Source organism: Heterodontus francisci, chromosome 33, assembly GCF_036365525.1.
Source record: "Heterodontus francisci isolate sHetFra1 chromosome 33, sHetFra1.hap1, whole genome shotgun sequence".
Taxonomy (NCBI): Eukaryota; Metazoa; Chordata; class Chondrichthyes; order Heterodontiformes; family Heterodontidae; genus Heterodontus; species Heterodontus francisci.
Genome location: NC_090403.1, coordinates 34,550,205 through 34,564,427, shown reverse-complemented (window position 1 = coordinate 34,564,427; position 14,223 = coordinate 34,550,205). Strand labels below are relative to the sequence as shown.

Genomic DNA, 14,223 nt, shown 5'->3' with positions numbered 1-14,223 from the left:
TCCAAATGAGCCTTTTATTAACAGGTTCTGACTGTCTGTTTCACTGTAGGGTTGGCTAAACTTCCAAACCTAGCCCGCCCTATCCACCTCTGGATTACAGCTGAAGCTATCTAAATTTACACAACCTCTCTAGATCAGATGGTCAAACGCCCAGACAGCTTCAGAGAACAAGTGAGAAATGAAAAGGCAAAATGATAAAAGACTGAAGAGGAAAAGGAATAAAAGAAATTATGTAATATAGTATGTGGAGTTATCTGCCTGCAGTTGTACTTGGAAATTAGGCAGAGGGGGTGAGTGATCTGATTCCCCATACACTAAACTCTCGGTCTTAGCTGTGCTACATAGAAACTAGGAGCAGCAGTAGGCCATTCGGCCCTTCGAGCCTGCTCCACCATTCATTATGATCATGGCTGATCATCCAACTCAGTAACCTGTTCCCGCTTTCGCCGCATATCCTTTGATCCCTTTAAACCCAAGAGCTATATCTAGCTCCTTGAAAACATACAATGTTTTGGCCTCAACTGCTTTCTGTGGTAGTGAATTCCACAGGTTCACCACTCTCTGGGTGAAGAAATTTCTCCTCATCTCAGTCCTGAATGGTTTACCCTGTATCCTTAGACCTTGACCCCTGGTTCACGATGTTCACCATCGTGAACATCCTTCCTACCTATTAGATCTGCTGAACAAAGGCCAGGTACTTCTCCAGGAAGGAAGAAGATAAAGAAATGAGACCAGATCAATTCCTAGCCACTGTTCTTCACTTGAAAAGCCATGTGAACTGTCAACCAGGAAAACTAGAGACAGCAGAAAAAAACCTCAATGTGGCACAAGGAAACAACTGATTATACCTAGTCTTCTCCCCACACTTAAAAGGAAACGGGTGCCTGAGCTGTGGCCCGAGCCTTGGCAATCTGGTCCTTAGAGTCCAAGGAACTCAGTTCCTATCTGTGATGACCTTTTATCAATCCAATTTTGAAGAAAAAGTCATCAATCTGAAATTTTAACACTCTCTCCACAGATGCTGTCTGACCTGCTGAGCATGTCCAGCATTTTCTGTTTTTATTTCAGGTGTACAGCATCCACAGTACTTTGATTTTGTGTCAGTCCTAGTTGTGATAATTTCTTATTGGCTGCTTTAACTCCTTTGAATTTTGTGGATCTGGAGGTTTGGAAGGCAAACTGGAACACATCATCAGCAATTTGAGACGTATGCAAAATAACAGGAACATGAATTTCACTTTATATGTGACCTGCGAAGCTCCACAGTAGGCACCTTTATAGCCCGCAAAGAAAAAAAATGTAGACATCCCTATGCAAAACATCCTTAGTACCTTTGAGAAGATGAATCTTCCGACCCCTTCCTGTGTCCATGGCTCATGGTAAAACTCCGCCCTTCTCTCCTCCTCTGGGTTTCCAATGACATCTGTCATAATCTGGATCCAATTCAGAGCATAAGTGAACAAAGGACCTTAGCATATCAAGTGTCAAAATTAAATAACTGCAGTGCAATTGAGTTGGATTGTATTTGAGGAAATAAACTGAATTTAAAGCAATAGGATTAAATGCAAGCTTCTAACAACACAGTTCTGGTCAGATACATCCTTTCCCTAGCACTGCCAAAACCAAGAACAGAGTCCTGCCTGCCTACAGCTAGGGCTGCCTGTATTCATTCGATCACTCTGAATTTACTTGTGCAAGTAGATTTCCAAAAGTGTTGTAGTCATTACTACAGCCCCACAAGTAGGAATTACATGAAGCTACAAGTGCTTGATTTCCTCTAATTTTGAGGAATATTGTGTTAATGTGTGGTACATCATGGAGTTCCCCATCACCTCAACCAGAGTAGAAAAGAATTTGCATAAGAGCCAATTAAATCTTGTGGGGAAAAAAACACACGTATGCCTAAAAATTTGCAGGCTATTCAGCCTCAGTTCCTCATCCGGGTACAATGGCCCTGTACTACGCCTTGGGATATTGGCCTATAAACGCTTACCGCACCATCTGTAATTTCACCCTCCATGATTTTAGCAATGGTGTTTAAAAGGAATGGGTTAATACCTCTGCTAAAATAGTGGCAGGAGGAATGTCAGGCCAACACTTGCAGCATTCATGAGCCTGTATCCCATCACATAATTGCAGAGCCAGTGTCTTTTAAAGTGATTTCTGTAAAAGATAATTAGGATAATCCTATGCAGTGTTCTAACACTTCACACTCAGTTATTTGCTCAAGGCAGTATGTAAAAGCCAGAACAAGACGTCACATGCATACAATTGTAAGTCACAATCAGCCAGTGTTACCTGGCTTGCTGGTAACTATTCAACCACGCAGGCTAGACATTTGGGTGATGATTTTCAACTTGAGTTTCTTCTTGACTCCATGGGACTGACTTCTTTGTCTACTGGTATGTCAGTTCTAACTAGTTAACTAATGCTAATTCTGTCCAAATGGCGAAGTGTAAACAGCACTCAAAGTTCCTGAGTTATTCCATTTGCATAATTATTCACATAATCAGGTCAGATCTGGACACAAAATTCCTCATCCAAAATGACATATTTAGTTCAGTAATTTTATTTAACAGCTTTAACTATAGAAGATACTGAAATAATGAAATATTTTATTGACTCTTTTTTCCAGCGATGACTTGGTTGTATATATTTCACCTGCTCATTTTAAGTCATGGGCTGTTACAATTCTATGTACTGAAATGAATCAAATCTCCGGGAACAGCTTTGAAATGTAACACTATGGATATGTGCTAGATGAAAAGACTTTTAATTATACAGATAAGTGGAAAAATCAGGCTAGTTGAACCAGATGGCTTAAATTTAAATCACTGCAAATTTAAACCAGGTGATTATTTCAAATAGTCTACAAGATATTTGGGGAGAACAGAATGTGGCTGGCTTGTTAGATAGTTGGATGTTCTGAGGGGCTGAACTTGTGGTTGACTGTTCTTATGTCAGCATCAGGCACTCACACTTCAGGTATAGCAAATCTTAGAAGAACTGTTATGTCTTTATGTCCTTTTAATCTTCTTAATCTAGATTATTTTGATTCTCATATTTTAGATCACTCTCATGGGTTAAGTCCCAATGTCCTGTACCTCCGAAAGTTTTCTCGTCTTGAGATCTGGGTGTGCTTTCAGTTGCATGCCCAAGAAACAAACAGCAAACCCTGGTAATTCCTTTTAGCTACTGGCATAACTGTATGTCTTCATGAGCTGGCAATAAGTCACAGTCTGAGCTATTAAAAGAAATGGTTTCTTCTTGCCATTGTTGGCATTCTTACCTTGTAGTCTCGACACTGTGACTTTATCCAGTCCTGGATAAACTCCTGAGGGTGGTTGCTGAAGCTCAGCATAAAGTCACGTTGGATCTTCAACTGATTGATAGATTCAATTGTGTCATGAATCTAGAAAAGAACACATCCAATTATTTTTTCAAAACACTTTCAGAATCTTCACGGTATCATCAGAACATCTGATCAAATGCTAGCAAAACGTTTTAATTTGTGTGTGAAAGTTAGCAATTTTTTATTTTTGCATGTCTCTTGCAGTATAGTGTAGGATGTTAAAAGCAGAAACAAGGAAGAAGAAAAAGCCATTGCGCTTCCTCCAGAAGATAATGCACATCCATCCTTATTCAACCTGGCCAACTGCATTTCACAGATAGTATTTCCATGGTCCTAACAGGGCAGGAAGCAGTGATCCACAGAATATCTTGTTAATCTGTGTCTATACTTAACCCTTATAGACTGCAATCCTTTTACTTAGAACGATTTGCTCAACTCCTTTTAAAAAGAGTTAATTGTCACCATGTCGACTGTTGGAAGTTTATTCCACATATCTGGAGGAAAATAATTCATCTGATCTTAGTCTTTCTTGAGCTAACCATTTTTTATCCAGTTTTGAGATAATGTTTGGGCTTTACAGCACTGGTGCCTTTCATTGGTATAACTCTGTCTACAGAACCATTCTAATGTAAAAATCAGAATTATTTTAAGATAATAGACAAGTGATCAAAATAAATGTCCTGAACTGAATTTTATTACTCAGGTTTTCAAACCTAGACTACAGCACCACAAGTTAGAAATATATGGAATCTCATGGATGAGAGAAGACCTTTAGGCCCACTGAAGTTCAACACAATGGTATACAAACTCTTACATTGTCACCTTATGTTGAATAACTCTGATATTTCTGTCTCAATCATGTTGCTTAGTAAATTACAGAACATTTATCAGCCCTGAATTAAGGAATGCCTTCCTGACATTTGCTTTAAATTTATTTTTCACCAATTTCCATTTATCTGCTTTGATCTGACTTTCCTGACATACTCTCAGGTTAAAAAAAACTGGGATTAGCTGACCTACACTATTTAATATTGGATATACTTATGATGAGTCCTGTCTTTCAAGACTGTAAAACTTAAGCTTCTCTAATCTTTCCAGAGCTCATTTGCTTTATACTTAGAATAAGTCACGTAGCTCATTTTTGTACCCTTTTCAATGCATGTATGTCTTTGTGACATGGTGGCTAAAAATGAACAAAGTGTGGTCTGACCATTGACTGTAAAGCATTAGCGATTCTTCAGTAGACTCAAATGCTGCTGTTGTTTCTTTGTTATTACCATCATATGTGATCACTGAATTGCTTTACTGTAATGTGTGATGTGTATTTCTTGTTGAGGAGTGAGGGAGTTAAGAGGTTCAATTCAAACAATAAGTATGACAGTTTTGACTGAGGTCGGACAAGATCTAATAATAATCAGGGCTGCAGTAGGGTTTTAAAAAAACACACTTTTTTTGCCAATATACAATACACAACAAGCATATACAAAAAAAACTGCATACATCACATTGTTAAAAAAAATACATAACTCTCACACAAAGTTTCACATTCTTCAATATTAAGGTATTTCTTTAAGAGATTGAATAGTGATATCTGTGAAATTTCTTTTGGATGACCATGTAAATAACAAATATACTTTGATAGACTTTGGAATGTGCATTCTTTGTAGATTGGTAATTTTGCAGACTCTTGCTCATGGTGAACAATGACTGAAAAATGAGGGTTACAACACTCGAGAAGCATCTCCATTACTATGTTTGCCACTAGCAAGACTCTGCACTGGGAGTGATGCCTCTCAAAACCGAGCTGAGGTGTAGTGAGCCTCCTTTTCTGTACGTGCTTTGACCAGATTCCCTAATCTCCTTTCAAAATGTGTTCCTGAAGGACACAAACCCAAACATTGTGTCACAAGACACAATGGGCAGCACAGTGGCGCAGTGGTTAGCACCACAGTCTCACAGCTAAAGCGACCCGGGTTCAATTCTGGGTACTGCCTGTGTGGAGTTTGCAAGTTCTCGCTGTGTCTGCGTGGGTTTCCTCCAGGTGCTCCGGATTCCTCCCACATGTCATAGACTTGCAGGTTGATAGGTGAATTGGCCATTATAAATTGCCCCTAGTATAGGTAGGTGGTAGGGAAATATAGGGACAGGTGGGGATGTGGTAGGAATATGGAATTAGTGTAGGATTAGTATAAATGGGTGGTTGATGGTTGGCACAGACTCGGTGGGCCGAAGGGCCTGTTTCAGTGCTGTATCTCTAAATAAAATAAAAAAAATAAATACATTTTTAAAAAAAGACAAATGTACATTGAGTGCCATCAACAGCAACATACAGTACTCCTGCTATCAATCAACACTGATCAATGTAAAGGGAGACAAGAGTATCAAAGATTCAGTTTTCACAGGATCTTACAAGGTACCATCAGGTCATCACTTACAACTGAACACATGCAGACCGATTTTTTTCCTTTTAACCCTAGGAAGTCCCCCACCTTCAACAGGCCTTGATTGAATCAATAGCAAGAAAACCAGACAAATTAGGAGAATGGTCACAGGTCACGGGTCTGGATTTCTCCCTTGGGAAATCTTAATATGATATAAAAGTGCTTATAGTGGCAGAAGGTGGATGTGTCCTCCACCCCCTATGTATTGGTCTCAGTTGCTAGGTGGCACAGAGATCAGATGGTACTGAGATCTCTACAGGAAAGATGAAGAAATTGAAGACTTAGGCACCACTTTCAAGATGGAGGTTCTTGCAGAGAGCAGGATGGATTGATCCCGAAAAGATAACAGAAGCACACGTGCCAGAACCAAGAAACCACCTCTAAAAAATCTTTTCACTACTTAGTCTGCTTTGTGCACAACCTGTGACATATGTGAAATTATTGTACAAAGAAGCACAACTATGCCATCAATGTGCCCTCCTATAAATCCTTGGATGAGAATATATACCAGTACTATATACATTAACATGTGTCCTCCACCTGCCACACACTATTATGTCTTCGGCTCAGCTGCTAAGTGGCACTGAGATCAGACGGTACTAAGATTTTCTTTTGCAAAATATCTTTTTTTTAAAAAAGAATTTATACTGCAACCATTAATGTGAAGAGTGGTTCCTTGAGGTATAATTGATTTATACAAAAACACATGATTCTGGAGGCTGTGAGGATCTGCAGTCTGCATTGGAAATAGCACCTCATCTTTTCATTTGTTGATGCTGATGGATCTTTTGTGTAATTCCACCATTTGCTGTTTCTATTATCGAGATTACTCTGCCTCGCACAGCAGGCTCAGCATGGTCTGAGGTAATCATGGCTAGTATGATTCTGTGAGCTTCTATAATCCCTCAACATGAAAGGCGGCCAGATCTCCTCAAGTGAACAAGAAAAATAAACTGAGCTCAACTCTTCCACCTTCACATAGCTACCCCTACATACCAATGTTCATAATTTTCACATAAATACTGACTTGATAATTTATTAGACAGTGTAAAAAAGATCAAAGTCACTGAAATAGCTGATGATAAATCAACAGAAGTGCAAGAATGTGATGTCAGCAAGAGTCAAGACTACAACACATTAGTCTCTTAATGCCATGCCTTTTGGGCACGCTGAGCCTAGTTCTCTGTGAATCCCCAGCAGCAAAACTCTTAGAATTCAGCACTAATTGAGTAATACCACTCACAACAGGCCATTAGAGATAGCTGGCCTAGGAAATGCAAAGTCCTATGGGCACAGTCGGTGTACACTCTCCCCTTCTCTGTTACTCCACTAAATTAGAAGCTGATCTGCACTCTGTTTAGAAATTCAGTCATTTAATAAAGAATTTTTAATATCTTTAAAAAATAAATCGCTGACTCACTCACTGTGATAAAAAGAGACATGGAAGGATTGTGACTGTTTCCAGTGAGGCAAATCAGAAAGGGCAGGGAAGCTAGATTGATAGGGAAAGGGGAAGCAGAGGTCAGACAGATTGGATTCAGTTCTGTTTGTAGCAGACCACAAGTTAAGTGCAAGGAACTGTTGCAATCCAATTCTTAATTCCTTTCATTTAATCGTAGTACTAGTTCTCATCATCCATCTCAATTACACTATGGTGATTAACTAAACAAGATCAATTCCCCACTTAACTACCTCCATGAATACTAGCTCAATTCTGCAGGACTTCCTTCACAGCCTTCATTATATTGCTGTAAACTTTCAACAGCACATCAATATCCAATTAAAGATAGGGTACTTAAAATAAGCATAATATTCCAAATGTATTTTTTTCTGATTTCTACAAGATTAAAATAACCATGTTTGGATTATAATCAAATTTCCACACGATGCCTCTCAATACACAGCAGCCTTGTTAACAACAGCATAACATTGAGAAAATATTTTGGTGTATGGTCTTACAACTAAAACATTTTGCTTTTCACTTTTGACAATGGACATCCATTTATTGAATAATTATTTCTTATACTACCTTACATGTTTACATCCACGTTAAATATAATCTGCCATTTCATAATCCACTTAAATATTATGCACAGCTCACTTTGAATGGTATCAATCTCCCCTGCACTGCACATTTTTTGTCTTTGTGTATTATATGCAAGTGTTCCTCAATACCATTTATAAATTCTGTAAACAGCAGGACCTACAAGGTTCTGTGAAATGTTGCTAATTATTAGACCCAATCATTTTCTGCTTTCTATTTTCAAGTCATTTTTCAAACCTGTTGCTAATCTAATGTTGATTCTATTACCTTTTATCTTCAAAAGATTAAGGTGCAGAACCTTTATCAAATGGGTTTTCAAGATCCAAGTGCATTCTACCTACTAGCTATCCTTTATACATTACAATGGTTACCTTCTTAAAGAATTCCAGTAAATTTGTGAGGCATGACCTAGTGCTTTTAAATCCACGCAGACAGCTCCTTATTGAACTCTTCAGACAAACTATGACCTTGTCCTGTTAAATTCACTCAAACATTTGAAGGTAATTGAAGATAATCAGGCAGAGTCAACATGGTTTTGTTAAAGGGAAATCATGTTTAACCAATCTAGTGGATTTCTTTGAGGGAGTTATATATGCTGTGGATGAAGGGGAGCCGGTGGATGTACTGTACTTAGATTTCCAGAAGGCATTTGATAAGCTCCCACATCAAAGGTTATTACAAAAAATAAAAGCTCATGGTGTAGGGGATAACATATTGTCATGGATAGAAGATTGGCTAGCTAATAGGAAACAGAGTAGGGTTGTTTTCTGGTTGGCAAGATGTAACGAGTGGTGTACCACAGGGATCTGTGCTGGGGCCTCAACTTTTTACAATTTATATAAATGACTTAGATGAAGGGACCGAAAGGTATGATTGCTAAATTTGCTGATGACACAAAGATAGGTAGGAAAGTAGGTTGTGAAGAGGACATAAGGAGGCTACAAAGGGATATAAATAGGTTTAGTGAGTAGACAAAAATCTGGCAGATGGAGTAAAATGTGGGAAAATGCAAAGTTGTCCATTTTGGCAGGAAGAACAACAAAGAAGCATATTATCTAAATGGTGAGAGATTGCAGAGCTCTGAGATGCAGAGGGATCTGGGTGTCCTAATGCATGAATCGCAAAAGGTTAGTATGCAGGTACAGCACGTAATTAGGAAAGCTAATAGAATGTTATTGTTTATCGCGAGGGGAATTGAATACAGAAGTAGGGAGGTTATGTTTCAGCTATACAGGGCATTGGTGAGACCACATCTGAAGTACTGTGTACAGTATTGGTCTCCTTATTTAAGGAAGGATGTAAATGCATTGGAAGCACTTCAAAGAAGGTATACTAGACTGACACCTGGAATGGGCAGGCTATCTTATGAGGAAAGATTGGACATGTTAGGCTTGTATCCGCTGAAATTTAGAAGAGTAAGAGGCAACGAATGAAACACATAAGATCCTGAGGGGTCTTGACAGGGTGGATGTGGAAAGGATGTTTCCCCTTGTGGGAGAATCTAGAGCCCGGGGTCACTGTTTAAAAATGAGGGGTCACCCATTTAAGACAGAGATGAGGAGAATTTTTTTCTCTCAGAGGGCTGTGAGTCTTTGGGACTCTTCCTCAAAAGGAGGTGGAAGCAGAGTCTTTGAATATGTTTAAAGCAGAGGTAGATAGATTCTTGATAAGCAAGGCGGTGAAAGGTTAGTGGGGGTAGGCAGTAATGTGGAGAAATCAGTTCAGCCATGAACATTGAATGGCGGAACAGGCTCGAGGGGCTGAGTGGCCTAATCTTGCTTCTAATTCGTATGTTCATACATTTCTGCCCTACTGATGTTAGGTACACAAAGTGAAAAATTATATATTCCTTGGAGGTTCTGAGGTACGATACAGTTTATTGGTTCCAGATATCATATTGGTATTTAAAACCTTTGAACTATTTCACAGCATGTGCTTTACTGACCTAAACATACATTTGCAGATGTGTTTGACTGAATCTGGAATTTGTTCATCTCCATCTGTGTAAAATTCCTTTACCATGTCTGATCCCCATAATATTTTTGTCAATTTATCCCTTAGAAGACCTTTCAGGGCCTGTTCCACTAGATTGTGCTGTGTTTTTCAGCGCAACTCACCTGAAATCGACCAAATCAGTGGAAAAGATTGCTGAATTTCAAGTGCAAATTACATCCAGTGTAAACCGAGTTGCAGTGATCCTTTGCACTAGTTTACAAAACATTGTGCTAGAAACTGACCCCCGTCTATAGAACTGTCCCCCACCCTGATCGAATTAATCATTATTTGGGGTTTCTACTAATTGCTCCCATTTGTAGGCCTTCAAGGAGGCTCTTAAAATTAAGCTGGTTCTTTTGGGAGCAAGGACAATAATAGGCATGCTTTAAAAGCCTTTAAATGTAATTTATTTTAATTTTGTTAGAAGGGACAACTATACACCAACGTAACTACTAAATGGTTCCGTACAGTTTTAGCTAAAATCATTTCCAGTTTAAAAAAAACTTTAAAACTAGCACAGTTAATGCTTGTATTGCTGATTGCACCCAAAGTAGAAACTATACTCCAGATGTTTAAACTTCATTTGTTTTGTACGTAACTAATATAAGTTTTGGCTCCCTTGCTGCTTTCTACCGTGCATGTATCTGGTGTTCTCTTACTCTTCCTAACACTTGACTTTAATTTTCCTCAAATGAATTTTTGTGTGACTCTTAGCCCTTACAACTTCTGTTTTGTTCCATCATTTAAAATGTAAAATGTTAGTCTTTAGTTTTTTTGTGTGATCTCCTTATTCAGCCTCTGTGGTCTTGGCGTTGCTATCATTCAGCCTTAAGCACACTACTCACTTTCCAGGTTTCTTCACTTATAATCTTCAAAAATCTCTGATGGTAGCACAATGGTATTGGTAAGGTAGCCTAGTGGCTTTGGTACTGGGCTAGCAAGCCAGAGGTCATGAATTGAAATCATCCCATCAAGGCAAATGCAGTAAATCTACTAAAGTGTGGATTAGCACCAGAAAAATGACCATGGACAGTTTCAAATGGTCATAAAAATTCAATTGATTTGCCAACAGTGCAGACTTGATGGGCTGAATGGCCTCTTCCTGTGCTGTATGAGTCTATGACCATCAGAGAAGGGGGGCCTTCGACAAGGTGACTCCAGTCCCACACTACATACTTGACCCTAAATGCCCTCAGGGGATGAGAATAAATACTGTTTTGCCAGTGTTGTCCACATCCCAAGATCCAGTTGGGATGCTTGATGTACCCTGGGTATACCCTACTCTGGGACGTAAAGGTAATTTGAAGGGATACAATAAGAATCGCCCACGATGATCTTTTATTTGCCTTCGCAATGACATTTGAAAATGATGAATATCATGAAACAAAATCATGGTTAAAAGTCTCCTTCCCCGGATTGAAAAGCTTCCTGCACTGAGACTTGAAGAGGTTGTGCAAATAAGCCAATTGAAGTAAATAAGATGGTCCAAATACCCAAAGAAAACAGTCTGCCAAGCTTTCTGCACTGCAGACAAGAATCTTGTCGGATGAATTCTCCCTCTGAATAAATATGTGAATCACAGACAATGGGAACTTTTCAAATGCAATGTTACAAAGTGTAAAATGGTTGGAAATATTGATGTGCATAAGCAGGCTATCCAAATAAGTAATACAAAGGTCTTTGAGCAATTCCTGTCCCTAAAGCGAGTGTGCAATATGTTCAGCTAATCAGCAGGACCTGTCATAATCAATTATCTACTATAACAGTACAATATCAGTGTGCACTAATCGCTAGTTACCACAGGCTGACGTGGCTGAAAGCTGTAAGACTTTACTGGAAACCCTTTCAACCACAAGGGCTTATGGCAATCATTCCATCAATATGGTATTTTTGTATACAACTGCCAAGTAATAATATATGAGATAATATAAATATTAATATTTTATTGCCAAACAGTGGATATTGACTGCAATCACAGCATGGGTGTCTGAATGTTGGAAGGTGGCATTCTATTCACTACATATGAAGGAATTTAATCTGGTTCCTGTGTGGTGTTCTGAAGCAGCATCTCTCTGCAGGTTCCTTAGATTAGTCAGAGTTTAATCCCTCTATTTTTCTATTATAATTTCTTGTGTACTCTAGTTATATGCTGCATGTAATATTGACCGATTGGGGCATGTTAGACGAAATGTGTCAGAATCACTTAGTGTGACACTGTGGAAGTGATCATTGAGGGTTCATAATCTTTAAACCACTTCTTGAGAAGCAGTGATTATTTATTTTCCACTGCACTGTGAAAGACATTTGATGGGTCGGAATACCTACCCTAATACATCATCATCCAGCAGAAATAAAATCCTTACTTACAGCAGTTCCAGTACCACTGATCTGTTTTGGGGTTTATATTTTGCTATCTAGATATTTTTGGCTTCCAGAATTCAGATTATTTCCCATGGGTGTATGTCCTGAAATGTTTTAACTCTCTTTAATATCTCTGTAAAATTCATAGCAGACCCAGGTAACAAACACAAAACTTTCCAACATATTCCAATTACTACTCTATCCCATGTCTTCACAGGATACTTCTCATTTTCAGAAGATTTTGTTTTAGGTTATAACTGTTCAGCCTAATTATCAAATAGTGATGGAACCAGTAAATAGTAGCAATAACACAGCCTATATTTTACAGTATTTGTTAAGCTTAGCTAACATGTCTTTGTAACAGTTAAATAACAAAAACTGGCATTTATATAACGTCTTTAACCTAGTAAGTGTTCCAAGGTGCTTCACAGGAGCAATTATTAAACAAAATTTGACTGAGCCACATTAAGAAATATTAGGACAGGTGACCAAAAGCTTGGTCAAATAAGTAAGTTTTAAGGAGGTGTCTTAATGGAGGAGAGAGTAGAGAGGTTTAGGGAGGGAATTCCACAGCTTAGGGCCTAGGCAGCTGAAATACTTATATTGCAAACACTACGACAAACTATGATATAATCAATTTTTATACATAATAATCCTGTTTTTTTCACCAACTACAGAACCTATCTGGCATGACTAATTCTCTTTGAAGGTTACAGACAGGGGGCTGGATTTTCGGCCCCTGCTGGGGCTGGGTTTGAAGTTGAAGAGGGGGCTGAAAATTAGCCTCATGGTCCAGTGTGCTGCTTCTTCGTTTCCATCCCACCTCCGGGCCATTTTTTGAAGGGCTACCCACATGCACACGGTGGGTAGCCGATCAGGCTTATTAAGACCCCAGCGGAGCCCAATTAAAGGCGGCCGACTGTAATTTTCCACTCGGCCTCCAGGTTCCCCCGCAAACAGGGTCGGTTTAGGGCCTAGAAGCCCTTCATGCCAGTCAAATGCAGCCACATGCCTCCCTGCAGCGGGGCTCCCCCACCACAGTGGTGGCCTCGCTGCTGAATCTATTTTTTTAATTAAAGATTTAAAAAGTCAGAGAGGGGCTGCCTCCATTTTGAAGCACCCTCTCTCTTACTGACACTCCATCGTAGCCTGCTGCTCCTTTCAAGCTGGAAGGCTACTGATTGGCCCTCCGGCTGTACTTAATTGGATGGAGAGTCTCCATGCCAATAATGGGGGCACCCCAGTGAAAATCCCAATGAGTGCGTGGGTTCAGGACCCGGAAACAGCCTCGACCTCTGTTTCCCGCTCCTGGAGGGAAAATCCAGCCCAGGGTCTCTGATTTGAAAAAACCAGGCTAACAAGTACTGCCAAAATGATGAATGGGACCAAGCTGAATTTAAATAATTATCTGTTACATTCAAAAAGAGCTGCCAATTTTTGAACAAGTCACACACAATATTTAAAACTGAACTGAACCGCTTGTTTCTTCCCTTAGTCTAATTTCAGTGGGTAAAGCAGATTTGTAACTCTCTTGTGTATCATGACAGAATTGAATATCATACCAAGGTAAGCCTTAAACAAAAATTGATTCATTTTGTCACTGCGACATCTCTTTGACATCTCTATTTAATAACAGCTCTCAACTCGTCGATTAAGTGCCTGGAATCCAATGAAAGTCAGGCGCTGATTTAAGCTTTATCACAGCAATAGGCTTCAGCCTCAGAGTAGACGTGACTTCTGGGCTCAAAGGGGGCTATTTTAGTGAAAGGATGAAAAAAAGAGCTAAGTGGATGCTGTGCTAATAAGACACACCTATCTGAAAGTCTGGTTTTAGCCTGCAACTTTAGGGCTAATTGATGGTTACAATGAATTGAACTTGCCTGGAGGTGCTAAAACAGACAGCTGCAGGTTTAGCACTCAAGCACTGATAAGAAGCAGTTTTTGTGGAGCAGTATACGTGGGCTCCATGGATTAGCTGCCACTGAAGCTGTGGGGTGTGCTCACTGGCAAGAAGTTCGACACCATCCAGG

General features: G+C 39.4%; 1 protein-coding gene across 2 annotated transcripts in view; it reads right to left on the bottom strand.

The window, feature by feature from the left end:
• smarcd2 (SWI/SNF related, matrix associated, actin dependent regulator of chromatin, subfamily d, member 2) overlaps positions 1-14,223 on the bottom strand; it is a 43,411-nt gene that overhangs the window by 2,889 nt on the left and 26,299 nt on the right. For both annotated transcript variants that reach the window (XM_068013291.1, XM_068013292.1), the window contains exons 11-12: positions 3,290-3,412; positions 1,332-1,433 (exon numbers count right to left, since the gene is read on the bottom strand). In XM_068013291.1, coding sequence (XP_067869392.1) covers positions 1,332-1,433; positions 3,290-3,412 — 225 coding nt within the window. The remainder of the gene's footprint in view (positions 1-1,331; positions 1,434-3,289; positions 3,413-14,223) is intronic.